The following is a 20,284-nucleotide window of genomic DNA, read 5'->3' on the forward strand; positions in this document are numbered from 1 at the left end:
CTTCCAGCAGCAATTAGAACCTGAGGCACGCTACAGTGGCAGGTTACATGAGCCTCCAAACCATAAACAGCAATAGCGTGGCCACTGCCAAGGGCTGTTCCTGTCTTCCAGGAAGCAGCCTTCCTGGAACCAGGCCCCCCCAGCAGCCCCTCCCCTATCCATTCCAAAGCAGGACTCTTGGAAGAGGTGCTGTCCCAGCCTATAGCCATCCCGTCTCTCCCTGTGCCTTTTCTGCTTCCCACCTCTAAGTACCAGTTCCTCTATTCCAACACCAAAAACCTTGTACCCTTCTCACAGCATGATAGTCCACCAAGTACCTCTCTCAAAGGGTTACAAGAGACCTTAGAGTTCACACTGAAACCCAAAATGAGGCAGCAGCTTGTTTGGCAAGTCAGAGTTACAATCCCCAATCTCAGTAATCTGGTCTTTTTCTCCTTCGATTTACACAGAAAACCCCACTCAATGTGGTTCTAATCTCTGCAACAGTGGTATCTCAAGGGTGACACAGTGCAAATAGGACTGTCTTTCCTTTTGTTGAGGGAAAAGTCTCCCCGTTCTATTTGAGTCTGTTCTCATGCTGAAATGAAACCATCCAAACACAGCTGCTCCGCCCAGCACAGGATGTGCTTTCAGTCTAATTTGGGAAAAAGTGGTAGGCAGTAGTCTGACTATACCCAGCAGATCCCTTCCTGATGAATGGAGAAGGGAGAACAGAGGTTTGCAGATACACAGGGAGCAGGGCAGTCGAGGACACCAGAGGGGACTAGCTTGGCACCGGAAGGGTTCATCTCTCCTACCCAAGGCCCACTGCAGAGATGTTTTTATTGAAATGCAGGTTATGAGTAACACATGAACTCCCTCTGGCCCAGGTGGGACTTCTTCCCTCATAGGTGGGTCAGGCCCAGTGGGACAGTCTTGGTGGTGGTAAGAAGGGAGCCAAGTGAGAGAAGGTCTCCAAGGCATAGGAGATGGTGTCCGGTGAGTCTGGGGAACCGAGGATTATGGAGCCTGCTGGAAGCCTGGTATGGTATGGTTCTTCTCAGCTGTGGCTGCAGATTTCTCTTCATTGGCTGCCTCCTCTGAAAACAGACTCCTCTTTTCTGCAATTAATCTTTTAACTCCTACCATCCACTGACTGACCTCAGTCACATGGTCAACCATGAGGGAGCGATGGATGTCATCTGCTGCGTCCCACCGGTGGCTTGAAAGCTCTGAAGAGAGACGGGGGTTGAGCAAGCAGCCTGTGGTACAAGAGCTTCCATGCCTCCCCTCCCAGTCAATCAAAATCTCAGCACCTGCTCCAGCATAGCCAACCACAGCAGGAAAGGGATTTAGGCTATACCAAAGAACCCACCCATACCTTGCACCAGTAGAGCCATTCTTTTCTTTACAGGTATTGACAACTTTCCTCCAGCCCACTGTTCCTGCAGCAGTGCCAGGCGTCGGCTGATGTCATCACATACCTGCTTCTAAGAGACAGAAGCCCCCCTCCGATTCAGTGCTGCCAGCCCAATGAGGGGAGGAGAGGGGAAGACAGCACCACATAGGAAGCACCTGCTTTCTCTGGCCCACACTTTAGAGTTCTGGTCCTTTACCCAAAGATTAGAGGCCCCACTGAGAAACTGATGAAACCTTCCTTTCCCTGCTGTCTTCTTCTGACACTGCCTGATATTTCATTGAAAAGTAGAGGTCATTAAACAGGAATTCTCTCATCTTCCCACCACCAGTCTTCCTAACCCACCTCCTACTACGACTAGAATTTTAAAATTTCAGGGGCTTCTCAGACTCTCAGAAGCTCATCCTGTAGCGTTACTTCACAAAAAGAAAACTAAGCGCCAAAGAGGTGAAATGACCATGCTACTTTCCCTTTCTTTTAAGACATTCTTCAGATCTCTTTTTCCAAGAACTAAGAAAACACTATAGCTAGAAGAGGTTTCTTTCTCCCTAACTGGGCACAATATAAATTTCCTGAGAATAAAATCAGCAGCTTCTGCTCTGAATGGCATGGAGGTACAGAAAATCAGGTTGTTCACTAATAGGAGCTGAATTCAACTCTTGTTCCCACAGCATCTTCTACTGATTGGTCTTCAAAAGTCTTGTTAATGCTCCTGAAATCCTGTGTTCATTTCTTTGGAAAGGCCTTAGCAGATTCTGAAGGAGTCCATAACTCTCAAAGGATTAAGAACCTGTCCATTGGGTCAGAGGGTCTATCTCTGGGAACCATTCCTGCATTTGGCTGTGGATGGGAGCCCTCTCTAACCTCTGATGTGCCAGGGCTTACCCTTGTGTGGCCACGGCAGTCTTCCAATGCCTGTTCCAAAGGTCTCAGCACATCCTCCATCACAGCCTCAGACTCGACTGGGAAACTTGTGGGCTCCACGCCAGAGGCAGGACCACTCCCCACAGGTGGGGACCTGGGAGCCTTACTTGAAGGAGGTGGAGGCCCCATTGGGGGAGGCCCAGGAGAAGTCTCTGATGCGGGGACTGAAAAGGTACAGCAGGATCAAGCAACATGGCTTAAATGGGTAAGAAGCTTAACTCTAAATTCACCCCTTCTAAGAAGGGCTACTCTCTGAGACAACTTATTCATTCAAAAATATGCATTTATGAAGTCCCCACTCTACGCCAGACAATATGCTAGGCACTAAAGATTAGAAAAGTAAACCAGGTGGCCGGGTGTGATGGCTCACGCCTGTAATCCCAGCACTTTGGGAGGCTGAGGCGGGCAGATCACCTGAGGTCAGGAGTTCAAGACCAGCCTGGCCAACATGGCAAAACCCCGTCTCTACTAAAAATACAAAAATTAGCTGGGCATGGTGGCACATGCCTGTAATCCCAGCTACTCAGGAGGCTGAGGCAGGAGAATCGCTTGAACCCGGGAGGCAGAGGTTGTGGTGAGCTGAGATGGTGCCATTGCACTCCAGCCTGGGCAACAAGAGTGAAACTCTGTCTCAAAAAAAAAAAAAAAAGAAAGAAAAGTAAACCAGGCCTGGGCACAGTGGCTTATGCCTGTAATACTAACACTCTGAGAGGCCAAGGTAGGAAGATCACCTGAGCTCAGGAGTTCAAAACCAGCCTGGGCAATATAGTGAGACCTCATCTCTATAAAAAAAATTTAAAAGTTAGTCAAGTGTGGTGGCACACACCTATAGTCCTGGCTACTCAGGAGGAAGTAAACCAGACAGATTAAGTTCCTGACCTCAGAGAGCTTAATTCTAGAGGCAGGGAAAAAAACACAAAATTACTAAATTATGTTACATGCTACCAAGAAATAAAATGGTTTATGCAATAAAGAGAAATGGGAGAACCTATCTAGACTAAGTGTTCAAGGAAGGCCTTCTGAGGTACATTTAAGTTTATCTGAGCTCACTTGCTATGTGACTTTCAGCAAGTTACTTTCAACTAGAGCTTAGGTTCCTCTTCTGTAAAATGGGGATGAATATAATGCCACTTATTTCACAAGGTTGCAATGAAGATTAGGAATACAGGTACAGGCTGAGTGTGGTGACACATGCCTCTAATCCCAGCACACTGGGAGGCAGAGGCAGGAGGATCGCTTGAGCCCAGGAGTTTGAGAGCAGCCTGAGCAGCATACTAAGACCCTCTTAAAAAAAAAAAAAAAAAAAGACTGCTGCTAGACTAGTATGTAGCAAAAAGTACAAACTGAGCTGTTTTTATTAAATTGAGAACTAATGGATGAGATAGATGCAGCTATGAAGAGTTGAAGGAACATGTACTAGGTCGAGGTTAGAGCAGCGCCCAAGAAGCAGGAAAACTTTCGATTTGTTCAAGAGACAGTAATGAGGCCTGTATGGCTAAAAATTATTACCACTGAAGAAAGTAGTATGAGCTATCATTAGAGAGGTAAGCAGAGGGTCCAGACCCTGCGGGGCTTTGGAAGAGTTTGGTCTTGAGTCAATGGTACTGGGAAGCCACTGCAGGTTTGTAAAAGCAAGGGGTGATGTGACCAGACATATTTTTAAACATGTATGCTCTGTGAAAAACTGATGAAAACAGGTCAACAGTGGTGGCAGGAACACCAGTTGAGAGGTTGAGTAGTTCAGGAAAGAGATAATGCTGGCATGGACTAGGGTAAAAGAGTAGACGAGGGGAATGGAGTAGTCTGAGATTTACTTAGGAGGAAGTAGCAACAGGAGTGGATTGGGAGTGAGGAAGAGAGAAGTCAAGGTGACTCGTAGTTTCTGACTTTAGTAATGGGAACCACTAACAGAAAGAAGACTGGAAAACAAAAGTCCAAAGTTTACTTTTAGGTACCAACATCCACAAGGATGATTAATTCATCTAATAATTTGGTGTTTCAGTTGACCTCTTCACCTCCAGTGATCATTTTTTCCCACCCTACATCAGCCTCTCATCCCCCTGCCTTGTTCACACTATCACCTCCAAAATCTGATCACCCCCTTACCCCTTCCAGCTCAGCTACTTTGATTTCAATGTACATTAACATCACCCCCTTATAAATATTTTTACCTCCTTTATCTCCTCCCATTGTCCCACTTTCCTGGTTAAACCCAACTTGCTTGCACTTGGGAGGGAAAACAGAGCCATGCTGATAGTTTAAATTCATGGCCACAGATTTTAAAAGGTACCAAACACTGCCTGGACATTTTGGCTCATTTTTCCCACTCTTCAGAACTTCTCTTCCTTTCCTTGCTATCTTCTTCTGACACTGCCTAATGTTTCATTGAAAAGTAGAGGTCATTAAACAGAACTCTCTCATCTTCCCACCACCATTCCTCCTAACCCACCTGCATCTGTGGCCACTTTTCTTCCTCTTGTAATAGATGAAAAGGTTCCTGCTCCTATCAAAAGCCATCTTACCAGCTGTACTCTGCATCCTAGCCTCTCTTGTCTTCTCTAGACTTCCCTACTGTAACTATCTTCTCTTGCATCATCAGTTCCCCCTCTCTACTCAATCATCCCGTTAGTGTACAAACATGCTCTAGTATATTACTATCAAAACACTCCCTTACTTCATGTTCCATTTTCAGATACTGTCCCATTTCTTATCTCTGCAGCAGCATTTGAGTGAGCTCTTTATAGTCACCCTCTCTACTTTTCACATTCTCTCCTCAGCCCATTCCAGCTGTTTCTGTTCTCATTACTGCAGAGACTTGCTCTTGTTATGATCACGAGTGACTGCTATGCTTGTCAAATCTACTGGTTCCTTGTCGCTCTTTTTTTTTTATTGAGATGGAGTCCCAGGCTGGAGTGCAATGGTGCGATCTCGGCTCACTGCAGGCTCCACCTCCCAGGTTCAAATGATTCTCCTGCCTCAGCCTCCCAAGTAGCTGGGATTTCAGGTGCCCGCCACTACACCTGGCTATTTTTTGTATTTTTAGTAGAGACGGGGTTTTACCACGTTGGCCAGGCTGGTCTTGAACTCCTGACCTCGTGATCCACCCGCCTTGGCCTCGGAAGTGCTGGAATTACAGGCGTGAGCCACTGCGCCTGGCCCCTTGTCTCTATCTTGATGTCTCAGCAGCATTCATCATTATTGATTCATGTCTTTACGCTCTCCTATTTTCTTTTTTTATTTTGGTTTTGTCACAGAATCTCACTCTGTCGCCCAGGCTGGAGTGCAGTGGTGCGATGTCGGCTCACTGCAACCTCCGCCTCCCAGGTTCAAGCGATTCTCCTGTCTCACCCTCCCAAGTAGCTGGTATTACAGGCCCAGCTAATTTTTGTATTTTTAGTAGAGACAGCGTTTCGCCATGTTGGCCAGGCTGGTCTTGAACTTCTGATCTCAGGTGATCTGCCCACCTTGGCCTCCCCATGTGCTGGGATTACAGCCGTGACTCACTGCGCCTGGCCTCTCCTATTTTCTTCTTTGGCCATTTCCCAATCTCCTTTGCTGATTCCTTCTCAACCTTGAAATGCTAGAGTGCCCTACGGCTCTGTCCCTGGCTGTATTCAAGCCCATGACATCAAATACCATCCTTGTAATGGTGACTTATTTCTCTAATTCTGGCCTAGAACATTCCCCAAAAGTAACAGCCTAAACTTCACATGGCCCCCCAAAAAAACTCCCCCTCCCCAAAACCACTATCCCCAGTCTTCCTATATCAAGCAAAAAAATTTAGTTATATGGATTCTTCCTAATCTACTCATTCCTACTGACCTTCTCCATCTCATATCCATCCAACTCCTACCACCCTGACTCCCACCCTTATACAAATCATTAAATCTTGCCTATATTACCATAATAGCTGTAATTTGTCTTTCCACTTCCCTAAAATCTTGTTTTCACACAGCAGACACAGTGATCTTTCCAAAATGTAAATCAGTCCCTGGTTCTCAAGCTAGGAAGATAGTGCCCACAGGGCAAATGTCTGGAAACACTTTTGGCTATCACAACTGGGTGGATGCTACTGACATCTTTTGGGTAGAAGTCAGAGTTGCTGATAAACATAAGACACAGGAAAGTCCCTCACAAAGAATTATCTGGCCACAACCTATCAATACTGCTGAGTTTAAGAAACCAAGCCTTGTATCATTCTTCTACAGCAAAAAGGGTGTGGAGAATGGAGTGCCACTGAAAGAACCAAACCTGAGCCCCTTTATGGGTGCCGCGGCACAGCCCATTTAATGGCTTGGAAAATTCTCGGGGGAAAAGGTGGCTCTCCTCTACTTTAAACTTTTCAATGGCTTCTAACTTTATGTAGATTAAAATACAAATTCCTCATCCTGCTTTACAAAGCCCACTATGCTGTAGCCAGCCACTCTATATTTCATCAGTCTCTGAATTGGCCAAACTTATTCCTTTTGCAGCTCTTTCTTTTGCTTGGAATGCTTTTGTACATGATCTTTGTGTGGCTTAAATGTCAGCCCCTCAGACACCTCGTTACCCAGTCATATTACATCACCGCTTATTTTCTGTAGCACCCTCACCACTATTTCATCTTTCAGCCCATCTCCAGTGCTGCAACGTGGACTTCCTGAAAGCAGAGATCTTTTTTCTTTCTCACTGCTGTCTAGTTCGCCCTCAAACAGTGCCTGACTTATAGTAAGTGCTCAGTAAATAATAGTGATTAAATGAATGAAAAACTGTGAAGTCTGACGATTATCATATACCTAAGTGAAGACAGAATGGACAAATGAATATGCCACTATACGGTTCTGGCAAGAGGTATAGGTTAACAAAGAAAAATAACTTGAGGATTAAAACTATATTAAAAGCCACAGGTCTGGATAAGATCATCTAGGATGAAAAAATAGTCTCTTTAAATCAATACACCATTTATTAACCTGAGCAGCAGAGAAGGGGCTCGGAAAAGCACCTGCCCTGAGACCCTTACTGGAGCCCCAAAACCTCTCTCCTTAAGGAGCCCTCGGGGAGAGAAAAAAGCCTTCCAAACAGGCTTATGCCTTAAACCCCCCCATTCTCCGTCTGTCTCCGAGCACAGGGGCCCCACGCACCTCTGGGGGATCCATCCTGGGGTGCGGCGACCCTCTTGGTAAGCAGCGAGCGCCTGGGTCCGCCGGCCTGGGTCTGCAGCCCGTATGAGAACTGCGGCGGGTCGTTCCAGCCGCGCTCCTTGTTGCCTGCGGAGGCGAGGGATGTGTGAAGCGAGCCCGGAACTCCACTGTTAGCTTATACTGGGGCTGGGGGAGACAGAGGGTCCATACTCCACGCCGCAACCGCCCCCAGCCTAGGCCGGGGCGACGACCTAGTGCCCTAGCCCGCCGGCTGCGCTCACCCGGCTTCACGTACAGCTCCGCCATCTCCACTTCCGCTTGGCCAGCGGGGCAGCGCGTCACTTCCGGGGCGGTCCCTCGCGCGGGCCAGTTGAGACACGTCCAGGGCCAGGTGGGTTGCCGGAAGCCGTGGAGGATGGATGCTGGTTCACAACCGTCGGGAGCCGCTGTGGGGACCCTGCGGCAACTCCCTAAGACTCGAAGGCTCCATCTAATGAACCATCAGGGCCCTGGTCACAAGGCACCAAAGGAGGTTGCTGTCCAGGAGCCAGCGCTCTAGGAGGCCTCATCCTCTCAGGAGCAAGTTCAAACAAAGAAGCTCCTGCCCCACATACGCCCCGCTGTGATCTAGCCAGGTTGACTTCTACAGCCTCCTCTTGCATTGCCCTGCACAATCTCCACATTCACGTCCAGTAGCCTCACTAGTACTCATCTTCCTTCAGTTCTCAGTTCAGATGTCAGTTCTTCGGGAGGCCTTCTGGAATGTCTCAGGCCAGGTTAAGTGTCTCACTTGAGCTCCCACGACCATACAACCCTCTGAGATTTCGTAGGTGTATTACATCACATCTTCTGCCTTATTTGACTCTTGTTCGTTTCCCTGTCGGACAGTCTTAGAAGGTGGGACCTTGACTATTTTATTACATTCCCAGTGCCCAGCTTAGTGCCTGGCACAGGGAACTCCTTAGAAAATATGTTTGTTGAATGAATGAAGTCAGATCTCCATCACACCCATGCTGTAATGTGACTACAGAGAGCCACCAACATCAAGCACAGACACAAAGACACTCATCTCACACAGGCTGTTAGCCCCCAGCCCTGTCCCAGGCCCAATATACTCACATCCAGTGAGGTCACTGAGGGATTTTTATTTGCACTGATTTTGCTATAAAGTGTTACTGAGGTAGAGCCAACTGTCCAGGGTTGGACAGGGGCAAGGAACACAAGGACCCAAGGAAAGGGGAGCCAGGGTCCTACGTTGTGGTGCAGTGCCTCCCAGTCATCCGTATAAACAATAAATTGGGCAATAAATAGACGGTGGACAAGGATCGGAGGGACAGGCAGAGAAGGCTTCAAGGAGTGACAGGCTATAGGCCTTGAGGAATAAAACGGTACAGAGTTAGGCATGGACCCAGAGCCTACTTCCCCAGCCTTCCCAGATAAGTTTAGGGCATATGGAGCAGAGAGGGTTTCAGCCGGAAGGCATCAAGAAAAGAGAAGACACCCCGCTTTCGAGGGGTTGCCCCTGCACCGCCAACCCCTCCTTTGAGCAGGGGGAGGGGCAGGGGACCTCCTGGGGAATCCATGGAGCTGGTCCGCTTGAGCCGCAGGCGGGCACGGGCCTGGGCACCCCAGGCCTTGCCTCGAGCTGCAGAGGCCACAAGACACTTCTGGTACTGAACCTAGGGAGAAGGGGAATGTGAGGATCCAGCTACTTTATGCCTCTAGACTCCCTGAAAGCTTCTGCAGGACAGGGAACTGGCCAAAGCTTCTGTCTGATAACAAGGTTGGTAGTCAGCCACATGTGGAGTTTCTAGAGCATTCCCAGGTAGCTCAATAACAAAATCATAAAACGTGTATCAGACACTTAAGGAGGGCGGGCTGGACACTGCTAAGTGCTTTGTATAATTCAGTTATTTATGAGGGGTTATTATCCCTGTTTTGCAAATGAGGAAATTGAGATTCAGAGAGTATATGACTTGCCCAAGGTCACACAGCCAGAGAAAGGCAGAAATGGCATTCAAACCTAGTTCTCTCTGATTGCAGAGCCTAAACTCTTAATTACATGTACCACTATGTTGCCTCTTTTCCATCTCTCACTGGTGGGGACTAGTCCCTGGCAAAGCAGATTCCCTAGTCAAGGGTAAAGGTGTACAACTCAAACTCCAGCCCCAATGCAACTTCTCCCAGTCATCTCATCTGAACAGCTCAAAGGTGTCCTAATTGGCCTTCCTACCTCCTATTACGTCCTCCAAATCTTTTACCCATACTATAGCTTAAGTGGTCATCCTAATCCATAACCCTGACTTCACTCTCGGGCTTCAGTGCTTCCTAGTGCCTCCAGATAAACTCATCACCCTGACCTATGAGGTCCCCCAAACCTGGCTTCTGTCATTCTCTCTGATCTCATCTCTCACTACATCCCCCTTGCATGCCAGATACACTAGATTCTTTCAGATACTCTCATCCACTAATATCTCTCACCTTCATAGCTAAGGTTCCCTGTGCTTGGTACACCTGCCCCACTCCCCTTCACCTGGCTAACTTCCCTCTTGGACTGTCGGATTTCTATCACCTCTTACAGGTAGCCTTCCTGACCCCTAAAGGGGCCACCTCTTCCATCAACCAGTGGTGTACAACTTATTTCTGGTCTATCTTGGCTCTATCCTAAGTGTTTTGTGAAGGCAAGGGCTGTGCCCTCTACAGCACTAAATTCTCAGAGTCAGCTATGGTGCCTGGGACCCTGTAGACACCCATATTTGTTGAATGAATGAGCAAACTGAACTAACGAAGTATAAGCAACCCACACTCAAATGCCCACAGATGCCAGGAAATAAACCTAAATGAGACAAACAGGAACAATGCCAACTCTTTAGGGCACAGCTTCTGCACAACTCTGGCTGCATGCTGACACTTACACGTGTGAACTGAGTGCCAGAGCTCTTGATATTTTAAGAAAAACAAGAATAGCGATTATTATGTGAAATGTCCTGGCCTTTAAATATTGGCAACTAATTAAAACTTACTAAAAACAACATGAGGGCCAAAACATTAATGAACCAAAATCAGCCCAGGTTTGTGATCTCTGAAGAGGCTGCCGACCCGGAGCCCCAGTAAACAGTGGAGAGCAGCTGCAGGGCAATCCCACCCACCCATTCCCACCCATGACTCACCATACAGGCAGCCTGCACAGCTTCAGAGAGTCCCCCTGCATGGGGCTGGCACCAGAAGGCTGCGCACTGGAAGCTCTGACGGCCCAGGTCAGCGATGAGGCCAAAGGTGTGTGGGTCGCGGCCAACACCAATAAATGTCACAAGGCGCACAGGGCACTGCCACAATGGCTCCTCCTCTGTACTGGCCTCTGCCTGCCCACACCAGGCCTAGTCACTAGAGGGCCAAGCACGGGCCAGACCCACTTAACTTTTCCGACAGCAAGCAGTGACCCCTCAGCATCCCTGCTCACCCCTCCAAAGCCCCCAACTTCACCCTCTTCTGGTACCTGAATGGGGTGTGCAGTCATGAGAGAGTCAGACACACTGAGCATGGTGGGGACCCAGGCATTCCGGTCCCCCCTGGCGGTGAGGGTACCAATGGCCTCGTTCAGCACATCCATGCCTGGGGGAACATACCCAGCGTGTCTCCCAGTGTAAAAGAAAGAGTCTGCAGGGAGTGTCTAGCCCCCTCTCACTGATTTGGGATTCAGAGATAGGGAATAGGATAGCTGGGGCAAGCCTTAGAATTCTGATTTTGGAAGGCTGGTAGACCCCAGGCCATAACAAGGCCATGGGAGGACTCTTGAGAAATGATAACAGGCCCCACCTCACTCACCTTCCCCTTGCCTCACACAGCCTACCACATGCAGCCCCCTCAGTTCTCACCCATGGCTTTGGTGACTGGCAGTGTCCCCATATACAGTGCCTCGTACTTCTGAGCAGCTTGGCTTACCGCATCCAGCAGCTCCACTGAAATATACACACCAAGTTGGCCTGGAAGCTCTTTCAATTACCCTTTTCCCCACCCTTCTGATTGGGCCAGGACTCAGGTCAGAGCTGGTGCTGGTAGAAGAAAAGGCTCATAGATGCTCCTCCAACTAGTGGCTTGGGATCCCTGAGACCAGACATCTCAGAAATTTATCCACAGAAGTATTAAATAACCAGAAATCGCCCCCCCACAAAGCAGCACCAAAGCACCCCAATGCAGCAATGCAGGTCTCCCCTCCCCATACCTTGCCGTGGCAGGTCTTCAGGAGAGATGGGGTCTGGGGAGCAGCAAGAGGCATCACCACTGACCCCTACTCGCTCTGACAAGATCTAAAACACAATGAAGCCAGCATGAGCCACAGGGAGAGAGGGGAATTAGGGTAAAAGGGCCAATACCACCCCAACTACCTTGGAAGCTTCAGACCCAACCCCTTACCCACATTCCCTGCCCCACCCCTGACACTTACCTGGGCACAAAGCCCATGTAGGGCACTGGCAATGGCCTTGGCAGGGACATCACAGCGAAACACATGGCACTTGAGCATACAGCTATCTTTGTCACTTGCCACAAAAGCGAAGTCCCTAGCAGGGGCAGAGATGGGGCTGGGGTAGAGGCTGGTTAGAGGCAGGAGCCTGCAGGAGGCTGGAAAGTCAGGCTAGGGATATAGCAGGGATGGAGTAGGGACATCAGGGATGGGGCTCAGGATACCTGGTTTTCACTCACCTGTCACTGTTCCGGAAGCATGTGGGAGCACAGAAGGGAATCAGCCCAGCCTCTCGGACTCTCCCCAAACTGTCCCTGCTGAGCTGGGCCCACCCTCCCCAACCAGGGCTGGACCAGGCAGGGGAAGCAGTCCTGGGTCCACATCAGAGGATCTGTGTCCAGGGGTTCAAGTACTGGGGATCAGCATCAGTGGGGATCACAGCCTGCAGCCGGGAGGGAGAAGTAGCTCTTGCTTGGGGGATGTAGGCATCCTCACCGGCCCTTGGAGCTCCCCACGCCCCACACACGGATGTGCACCAGAGGCTGGCAGTGGATCAGACTGTGGTCCACGGGATTCACTAGGCTCATGGCATCCTTCTTCAGGATCATCAGCATATTCTGGCCCTGCCAAGGACAGAGGTCAGCCCAGAGCTCAGATAAAGGTCATTGCCATGAGAAATAGGCAATTCAGGGACAGCTACCTCTGCTGGACCCTGGGCCCAAACCATTGAAGGGCCCAGCCAACTCACCTCACCCCAGGCACCATCTGGAGGCTGGCTCCGGCTGCGGGTCTGGGCCAGCTGCTGGATACAGTTATTGACTGCAATACTGCTCTTCCCCGGTGCCAGGTCCTCTTCAGGTACTTCTACCCAGCCCAGAGAGCGGACTGCAAAGCACTGACAGGTTGGGGGAAGGGACAGGAATTAATAAGGATGGAGTAGGGTGGCAGGTGCCACAATACATACTCCCTGTCTTCACCCTTGATCACCTCTGTTCAGTCCAATCCCACCCTTGTCTTTCCCTTGGGACCTCCCAATGCCCTCAGGCCCAAGTCACTACCTTAGCCCCTGGCTCCATGCTCTGGATGTAGGATTCCTCACCATACCAGGACAGAGAGTTACTGAAACAGAGCAGAGCTGTTAAGAGGACCACATTTCCTACAGTAGGGACACTGGTGAGGCCTAGACAACTTGATAAGCACGGGATGAGGGGCAAGACCCAGAATATAGCACCAGAAATATAAAACCAGAGCAGGGTAGAGCCCAGGACATATTAACGTAACATAAAGTGTGACTTAGAATTTGAGGGAAAATTCAGGACACAGGACCCAGACACAGGACACAGAATAAAAGTCACAAGGCTAGGTGCAGTGGTGGCTCACGCCTGTAATCCCAACACTTTGGGAGGCTGAGACGGGTGGATCACGAGGTCAGGATATCGAGACCATCCTGGCCAACATGGTGAAACCCCATCTCTACTAAAAATACAAACATTAGCTGGGCATGGTGGCGTGTGCCTGTAGTTTCAGCTACTCAGGAGGCTGAGGCAAGAGAATGACTTGAACCTGGGAGGCGGAGGTTGCAGTGAGCCAAGATCGTGCCACTGCACTCCAGCCTGGATGACAGAGTGAGACTCCATCTCAAAAAATAAAAAATAAAAGTCACAAAATAGAACAGGGTCCAATATGTGGACCAAAACCCCAAAGTGGGACAAGAGACCCTAGAACAGAGGACTTAATGGCCAAGGTCTAGAACATGATAGGTTAGGACCAAGAATATGAAAAACATGTAGCTACAAACAAGAGCTTAGAACAAGGGATAAAACTCAAAATACTGACAGTTAAGAACCTGGGACAGAGCCAAGAACGTAACAGAACCCAAAACATGTGACAGAATCCAGAACCTGGGCTGGAAAGCAGACCATGGGTCCAGCTGCGTTTTTGAACACCATGGAACCCCAAGCCTTTCATTTTGCCTGGGCCACCCGTTACCTCCGGTCCAGTGAACTCTCCAGGCTGGAGAAGGATCTCCCTTTGGGGGGCCGCAGTCCCCAGATCCCCTCCGTTCCCTGTAGAGTGGGAGTTAGTCAGTTTAACAGCAGACCTAGGTCCACACACGGGCTCAGACCTCCTCCTCACACTCCACCTACCGTGCCTGGGTCCTCTGCATCTCCTAGTTCCCAGGTTGGGCGCTGCCACTGGGTGCTACCGCTGGGTACATGCCAGTAGTAAGTACCTGCAGCATCGTGGATCTTCCTCCAGCCAGGAGGCAGGCCAGCCTCCCCCTCCAGACTGTGGTCCTCCCACAAGTCATCTACAGGAACACCGGATTAGAGAGGAGGGAGCATATGATTTGTGAGTTCAGAATAACATGCTGTCATAATCCCCTCTCCATCCCCAAAATGGGTCAGTTCTTAGGCTGAAGATCCAAGCTCCTCAATCTTGAAGACATCACATGTAAAGATCAGGTTCATTCGCCCCCTGGTCCCTACACAGAGAGGTATCCCCCACCCTGTCTTTGAGCCCCAGAGTAGCCTTTCGGATTCCCTCGTCCTCCCTCAGCTCCTGGTCTTCCCACCGGGCCCCTCCGTGCACACCATCGCAGTTGACCAGAATGATAGCCAGCATGTAATCCTTGCCCAGCATAACCCCGGCTGCTCCCCGCCAGCCTCTGCCGGCCCGCACTCTCAGCCCAGCGCGACCTCTGGAGCTACTGCGCCTGCAAGCCCAGCCTCTCTGCGCCGCAGGCTGCGGGGCCAGCTGGCGCCGCACAAATACGGGGTGGGACACGGGGCGGGACACGGGCCGGTCCCGGGGGAGGGCCTGAGCCGCACAGCCCGCCCAGGGGTGGTGCGTGTAAACGGGCGTCTGGATCCCCGAATGGTTGCGTGTTTCCGTGTGTGGGTCCGGGGGAGGCCCACGAACGCCAGCGAAACCGCTGACACCACCGCGCAACTATGAACTCATCAGGCGCCTGAAGACCGACACGCCGAACATGCGCCGCGCGCACTCGCGCACGAGTGAGATCATCGCGCCCCGGTCGTAAGTGCGCTCACACGCAGCCTGAGACTCGACGGGAGGGGGTCACATGGAAGTATCTGGGAGAGGCGTACTTGGCCACTAGGAAAGCACCTCCCCCTTTCCAAAAATGCTCCGGAAGTGCCTTCGCCCTCCGTAAAGATGGCCGGGGCAGTCGGCATGAGGGAGGCGGGGATGCGCCTGCGCAACAAGTTCGGCGGGGAAGATGGCGGATGACAAGGTGAGTGGCCGTGGGGGTGATCTGCAGCCGGGCGTGGTCTTCACTCTCCTTGACCTTTTTAGTTCCGGGGAGAAGCGACTCTGGAGTGGCTCAGGAGTGAGGATGTCCCTTGTTTCTTCTGAGGCTCCTGTCAACTGCCTCAACAGTGTGGAGTGGTGTGGGGAGAGCATTCGGCGAGGCGGGAGGAGCCGTGGATCCCCCAGATGTCCCCTCCTGGGAACCATCACGAACCCCAGTTACTAGCACAGACTCAAAAACATTCACCCTTAAACACTCCTCACTTTACCCTATTCCCTAGCTCCCGAAATTTTCTTCCCAGTGACACGATGTTTCCAATCACACGGACAGTCACACCACCCTCATTCAAACACTCCCTTGCATACACTCTGAATTTCTTACTTATATGCGATCAAAATCACTCAGTCCATTTACTTACACACTTGCCGACAGTCTTTTTTGTCATTCTCACTCACATCCAGTCACTCACATTCAGTTTGGGATGTCCTTGGGAAGAAAGAGGTAAACCCCATCCAGGAACCAAGACAATAAAATTGTCCAGGAAACTGCCTCGGTCCATTACTCACCATTGGTCTAGAAGCTCAGCATTACCCACACATTTACCAAATGTCAGGCACTAGAACACAGTAGCCAAGACAGACTGGTCACGACTTTCAAGGAGCTCATAATGGAGTCAGTAGTGGTTTCCTGATGGACCTAATTAAAGGTCCCTAGCTGTCCCTCCTGCCTTTCCTACATACTGCTTGCTATATAAAATTCTTGTCGAGGTTGATGTAAGTTACTGGTTCAGATCCCATCTGTCAGTCCCTTCCTGGCCCTCATTTGAATTCTGTGCTTTTCAATGCTTTTCTTCCTTTGCCACTGCCATCTCAGGAAGCTTTTATAGGAAAAGGTCTTTCTGGCTCACCCCATCCCCTCCCAATTCCCAGCTTCTGATGGAATTGAGCAAGGGGTGGGGCTTAGTCAGACTGCTGGAGCCAGCCTCTCGCTTGTCCTAGGATTCTCTGCCTAAGCTTAAGGACCTGGCATTTCTCAAGAACCAGCTGGAAAGCCTGCAGCGGCGTGTAGAAGACGAAGTCAACAGTGGAGTGGGCCAGGTAAGGACTGTCCCACCCCACCCCTGCCTTAGGCTTTATTGCCCAACATGCTCTTGAGAGTGTTAAATGGATGGTAGAGATTTCTTCAGCAAGTGATTATTGAGGGCCTATTCTCAGTCACCATAAGGACAATTTTTCTGAATGGCACATGAACTAATATCTTAAGTAGTGGTTAAGTAGGTGAAGAGGGGAGGAAAGAACATTCCAGGCAGAACAGCATATGTAAAGGCCTTGTGGTAGGAAGTAGCATTATAAACATAAGGGGTGAAAGGAGGTCCATTTGGCTACAGTAGTTGGGGAGCGTGCTAGGAAATGAGGCTGGAGAAACCGGCAGGGCTAGGGGCATCTCTGACCTTGTGTGGCAGTGGAGTTCTATGGTTGGAGCTTTCTGACCCCAGGGTTCTGAGATTGTGTGATCAGAACTGCTTGGTTCTTTTTCTGGCCCCAGAACCTTGGGAAAAATCTGGAGAAAATACCACGGTTGTCCAGGGTGAGGAGGAGCTGGTGGTGGAATGCTCTAATCCCAGCTTGAGTAGCCCCTGGACAGTCAGGAAAGAGCCTAGCTAAGTTTCCTTCTGCATTTTTCTCTGCAGGATGGCTCGCTGTTGTCCTCCCCGTTCCTCAAGGGATTCCTGGCTGGCTATGTGGTGGCCAAACTGAGGGCATCAGCAGTATTGGGCTTTGCTGTGGGCACCTGCACTGGCATCTATGCGGCTCAGGCATATGCTGTGCCCAACGTGGAGAAGACATTAAGGGACTATTTGCAGTCACTACGCAAGGGGCCCGACTAGCTCTAGGTGCCATGGAAGAGGCAGGATGAGCAGCTCAGCCTTCAGGTGGAGACACTTTATCTGGATTCCCCAGCTGTCATCCATTTGCTATCTCCAACTTTCCTGCCACCTTCATCCTTGCCTCCCTTCCTGCAGATTGTGGACAATAGTTCCTCAGCCTGCACCCTGGATTCCTTCTTCCCCTTCCTAACTCCATGGGACTCGCCCCAAGACTGTGGCTTCAAGGACCACCAGCCCCTTACTCTTCAAGCCCTGACTGTGGAGTTGGTAGATGCCTCTGATCCTCAGTATTCTCTCTGGCAATGTTCCACGGCTCCTCCTTCCTGGGAGCTGGCTCCATAACTTGATTTTCCCCAAACGAATTGCAATCCCTGCTGCCCCTTAGCCACCCAGGGTCTTGTGTGGGTATGAGTGTAGAGGATGGGGGTATGCCAGGCCTGGGCCGTCCCAGGCAGGCCCGCTGGACCCTGATGCTACTCCTATCCACTGCCATGTACGGTGCCCATGCCCCATTGCTGGCACTGTGCCATGTGGACGGCCGAGTGCCCTTCCGGCCCTCCTCAGCCGTGCTGCTGACTGAGCTGACCAAGCTACTGTTATGCGCCTTCTCCCTTCTGGTAGGCTGGCAAGCATGGCCCCAGGGGGCCCCACCCTGGCGCCAGGCTGCTCCCTTCGCACTATCAGCCCTGCTCTATGGCGCTAACAACAACCTGGTGATCTATCTTCAGCGTTACATGGACCCCAGCACCTACCAGGTGCTGAGTAATCTCAAGATTGGAAGCACGGCTGTGCTCTACTGCCTCTGCCTCCGGCACCGCCTCTCTGTGCGTCAGGGGTTAGCGCTGCTGCTGCTGATGGCTGCGGGGGCCTGCTATGCAGCAGGGGGCCTTCAAGTTCCCGGGAACACCCTTCCCAGTCCCCCTCCAGCAGCTGCTGCCAGCCCCATGCCCCTGCATATCACTCCGCTAGGCCTGCTGCTCCTCATTCTGTACTGCCTCATCTCAGGCTTGTCTTCAGTGTACACAGAGCTGCTCATGAAGCGACAGCGGCTGCCCCTGGCACTTCAGAACCTCTTCCTCTACACTTTTGGTGTGCTTCTGAATCTAGGTCTGCATGCTGGCGGCGGCTCCGGCCCAGGCCTCCTGGAAGGTTTCTCAGGATGGGCAGCACTCGTGGTGCTGAGCCAGGCACTAAATGGACTGCTCATGTCCGCTGTCATGAAGCATGGCAGCAGCATCACACGCCTCTTTGTGGTGTCCTGCTCACTGGTGGTCAACGCCGTGCTCTCAGCAGTCCTGCTACGGCTGCAGCTCACAGCCGCCTTCTTCCTGGCCACATTGCTCATTGGCCTGGCCATGCGCCTGTACTATGGCAGCCGCTAGTCCCTGACAACTTCCACCCTGATTCCGGACCCTGTAGATTGGGCGCCACCACCAGATCCCCCTCCCAGGCCTTCCTCCCTCTCCCATCAGCAGCCCTGTAACAAGTGCCTTGTGAGAAAAGCTGGAGAAGTGAGGGCAGCCAGGTTATTCTCTGGAGATCGGTGGATGAAGGGGTACCCCTAGGAGACGTGAAGTGTGGGTTTGGTTAAGGAAATGCTTGCCATCCCCCACCCCCAACCAAGTTCTTCCAGACTAAAGAATTAAGGTAACATCAATACCTAGGCCTGAGAAATAACCCCATCCTTGTTGGGCAGCTCCCTGCTTTGTCCTGCATGAACAGAGTTGATGAAAGTGGGGTGTGGGCAACAAGTGGCTTTCCTTGCCTACTTTAGTCACCCAGCAGAGCCACTGGAGCTGGCTAGTCCAGCCCAGCCATGGTGCATGACTCTTCCATAAGGGATCCTCACCCTTCCACTTTCATGCAAGAAGGCCCAGTTGCCGCAGATTATACAACCATTACCCGAACCACTCTGACAGTCTCCTCCAGTTCCAGCAATGCCTAGAGACATGCTCCCTGCCCTCTCCACAGTGCTGCTCCCCACACCTAGCCTTTGTTCTGGAAACCCCAGAGAGGGCTGGGCTTGACTCATCTCAGGGAATGTAGCCCCTGGGCCCTGGCTTAAGCCAACACTCCTGACCTCTCTGTTCACCCTGAGGGCTGTCTTGAAGCCCGCTACCCACTCTGAGGCTCCTAGGAGGTACCATGCTTCCCACTCTGGGGCCTGCCCCTGCCTAGCAGTCTCCCAGCTCCCAACAGCCTGGGGAAGCTCTGCACAGAGTGACCTGAGACCAGGTACAGGAAACCTGTAGCTCAATCAGTGTCTCTTTAACTGCATAAGCAATAAGATCTTAATAAAGTCTTCTAGGCTGTAGGGTGGTTCCTACAACCACAGCCATGATTGTCTTGTGTCTTCTGTCTGTGCAACTCCCCTCAAACAATTTTGTTCCTCTGGGGTCCTGAGTATCTTAATTCTGGGATAACTTTTAGACTAAGAAAAAATTGTTTTCTCCAAGCTGTTGCCAGTGGCATTATTTCCTGTGAGAGTTCCATGGAACTGAGACATTTCCCTGTCACAGAGCTTTTGAAATTTCCCTGGAGCACAAAACTTGGGCCCAGGGGAATGTGGAGGGAGTCTTGGGAACAGCAGGTGCTGGGCCGAGCAGGACAAACTAGACTGTAGGCCAAAAAACTCTTAAGAAAGCCGATGTGGTTTCGGTTTTCATTTCCTCTGGTTCCCTTACAATTTCTGCCTGTCATCTGTCTTAAAATCATGGCCAGGGGAATGTCAGGCCCTGATTCTATGATAGAATATGTGGTGAGTTTCTAAAAAAAACCAAGGGGGTGGGGGGGGCCCTAGGCCTATCTCAGACCTATTAAAGCAGAATCTTAGGGAGTAGTGTTAGGGAATCTTTTTCTTCTTTCTCTTAAGCTCCCTAGGTGGTTCTGATGCACACAGAAGCTTGTAAGCCACTACTGTGCAGTGTAGAACTATGGACAGACTTGAATTTGAATTCTGGATCTTCCACTTAGCTGACTGTTCTTGGGCAGTTATTTAACCTCTCCTAGCTTTAGTTGCTTTATCCCTGAAATAAGGATCAAATGGTACCTACTATATGTGGTAGCTGGAGAGGCTAAATAAAATAATATTAGGCACTTAGTAAGGACTGGAACAATGAGACATGGTTTGTGTTATTAATTATCCATAATAAGGATCAGCTTGGTTTTGTCTCACCTTTTTCTCCCTTCTAGGACCCTCCAGAATGAGGAGACAAGAAAC

At 50.6% G+C, this 20,284-nt stretch overlaps 4 protein-coding genes across 8 annotated transcripts; 2 read left to right on the forward strand and 2 right to left on the reverse strand.

Annotated features, from left to right (window-relative positions):
* Positions 1 to 803: 803 nt before the first annotated feature.
* SRA1 (steroid receptor RNA activator 1) lies at positions 804 to 8,410 on the reverse strand. 2 transcript variants are annotated; one of them, XM_008954551.6, is made up of 5 exons: positions 7,722 to 8,410; positions 7,441 to 7,566; positions 2,282 to 2,484; positions 1,361 to 1,469; positions 804 to 1,211 (listed from the first exon to the last, which is right to left on the reverse strand). In XM_008954551.6, the coding sequence occupies exons 1-5, from the start codon at positions 7,744 to 7,746 to the stop codon at positions 1,000 to 1,002; spliced, it is 675 nt and encodes a 224-aa protein (XP_008952799.5). In that variant the 5' UTR covers positions 7,747 to 8,410; the 3' UTR covers positions 804 to 999. The 2 variants fall into 2 exon arrangements, with proteins under 2 accessions (XP_008952799.5, XP_034816512.2); XM_034960621.3 differs by lacking the exon at positions 2,282 to 2,484 and having other exon boundaries at positions 7,441 to 8,410.
* A 155-nt stretch (positions 8,411 to 8,565) lies between these two features.
* On the reverse strand, positions 8,566 to 14,810 carry APBB3 (amyloid beta precursor protein binding family B member 3). Of its 4 annotated transcripts, XM_003829185.7 has the most exons (13): positions 14,497 to 14,810; positions 14,050 to 14,213; positions 13,892 to 13,968; positions 12,961 to 13,021; positions 12,651 to 12,797; positions 12,398 to 12,525; positions 12,142 to 12,147; positions 11,885 to 11,999; positions 11,663 to 11,747; positions 11,316 to 11,399; positions 10,937 to 11,052; positions 10,611 to 10,802; positions 8,566 to 9,119 (listed from the first exon to the last, which is right to left on the reverse strand). In XM_003829185.7, exons 1-13 carry the CDS (start codon positions 14,543 to 14,545, stop codon positions 8,883 to 8,885), a joined length of 1,461 nt encoding a protein of 486 aa, XP_003829233.1. In that variant the 5' UTR covers positions 14,546 to 14,810; the 3' UTR covers positions 8,566 to 8,882. The 4 variants fall into 4 exon arrangements, with proteins under 4 accessions (XP_003829233.1, XP_003829234.1, XP_063460330.1 ...); XM_003829186.7 differs by lacking the exon at positions 12,142 to 12,147; XM_063604260.1 differs by lacking the exon at positions 10,611 to 10,802.
* Positions 14,811 to 15,024: 214 nt separating this feature from the next.
* On the forward strand, positions 15,025 to 19,402 carry LOC100975969 (SLC35A4 upstream open reading frame protein). The gene is made up of 3 exons (XM_003829189.6): positions 15,025 to 15,158; positions 16,175 to 16,273; positions 16,867 to 19,402. The coding sequence occupies exons 1-3, from the start codon at positions 15,144 to 15,146 to the stop codon at positions 17,062 to 17,064; spliced, it is 312 nt and encodes a 103-aa protein (XP_003829237.2). The 5' UTR covers positions 15,025 to 15,143; the 3' UTR covers positions 17,065 to 19,402.
* Positions 17,472 to 19,402, forward strand: SLC35A4 (solute carrier family 35 member A4). The gene has a single exon (XM_055113034.1). It carries the CDS (start codon positions 17,472 to 17,474, stop codon positions 18,444 to 18,446), a length of 975 nt encoding a protein of 324 aa, XP_054969009.1. The 3' UTR covers positions 18,447 to 19,402.
* Positions 19,403 to 20,284: the final 882 nt, after the last annotated feature.

The sequence above is a fragment of the Pan paniscus genome, chromosome 4, assembly GCF_029289425.2.
Source record: "Pan paniscus chromosome 4, NHGRI_mPanPan1-v2.0_pri, whole genome shotgun sequence".
Classification (NCBI taxonomy): Eukaryota; Metazoa; Chordata; class Mammalia; order Primates; family Hominidae; genus Pan; species Pan paniscus.

Coding starts and splice junctions, on each gene's coding strand:
- SRA1 (XM_008954551.6), bottom strand. CDS start 7,746: ATGGCGGAGCTGTACGTGAAGCCGG. Junction 2,485..7,440: donor CCAGGATGGATCCCCCAGAG/GTGCGTGGGGCC, acceptor GTACCTTTTCAG/TCCCCGCATCAGAGACTTCT. Junction 1,470..2,281: donor ACTGCCGTGGCCACACAAGG/GTAAGCCCTGGC, acceptor TCTGTCTCTTAG/AAGCAGGTATGTGATGACAT.
- APBB3 (XM_003829185.7), bottom strand. CDS start 14,545: ATGCTGGGCAAGGATTACATGCTGGCTATCATTCTGGTCAACTGCGAT. Junction 14,214..14,496: donor CATTCTGGTCAACTGCGATG/GTGTGCACGGAG, acceptor GTGTTCCTGTAG/ATGACTTGTGGGAGGACCAC. Junction 9,120..10,610: donor CTGTGCAGGCTGCCTGTATG/GTGAGTCATGGG, acceptor CCTTCTCCCTAG/GTTCAGTACCAGAAGTGTCT.
- LOC100975969 (XM_003829189.6), top strand. Junction 16,274..16,866: donor TCAACAGTGGAGTGGGCCAG/GTAAGGACTGTC, acceptor TTTTCTCTGCAG/GATGGCTCGCTGTTGTCCTC.
- SLC35A4 (XM_055113034.1), top strand. CDS start 17,472: ATGAGTGTAGAGGATGGGGGTATGCCAGGCCTGGGCCGTCCCAGGCAG.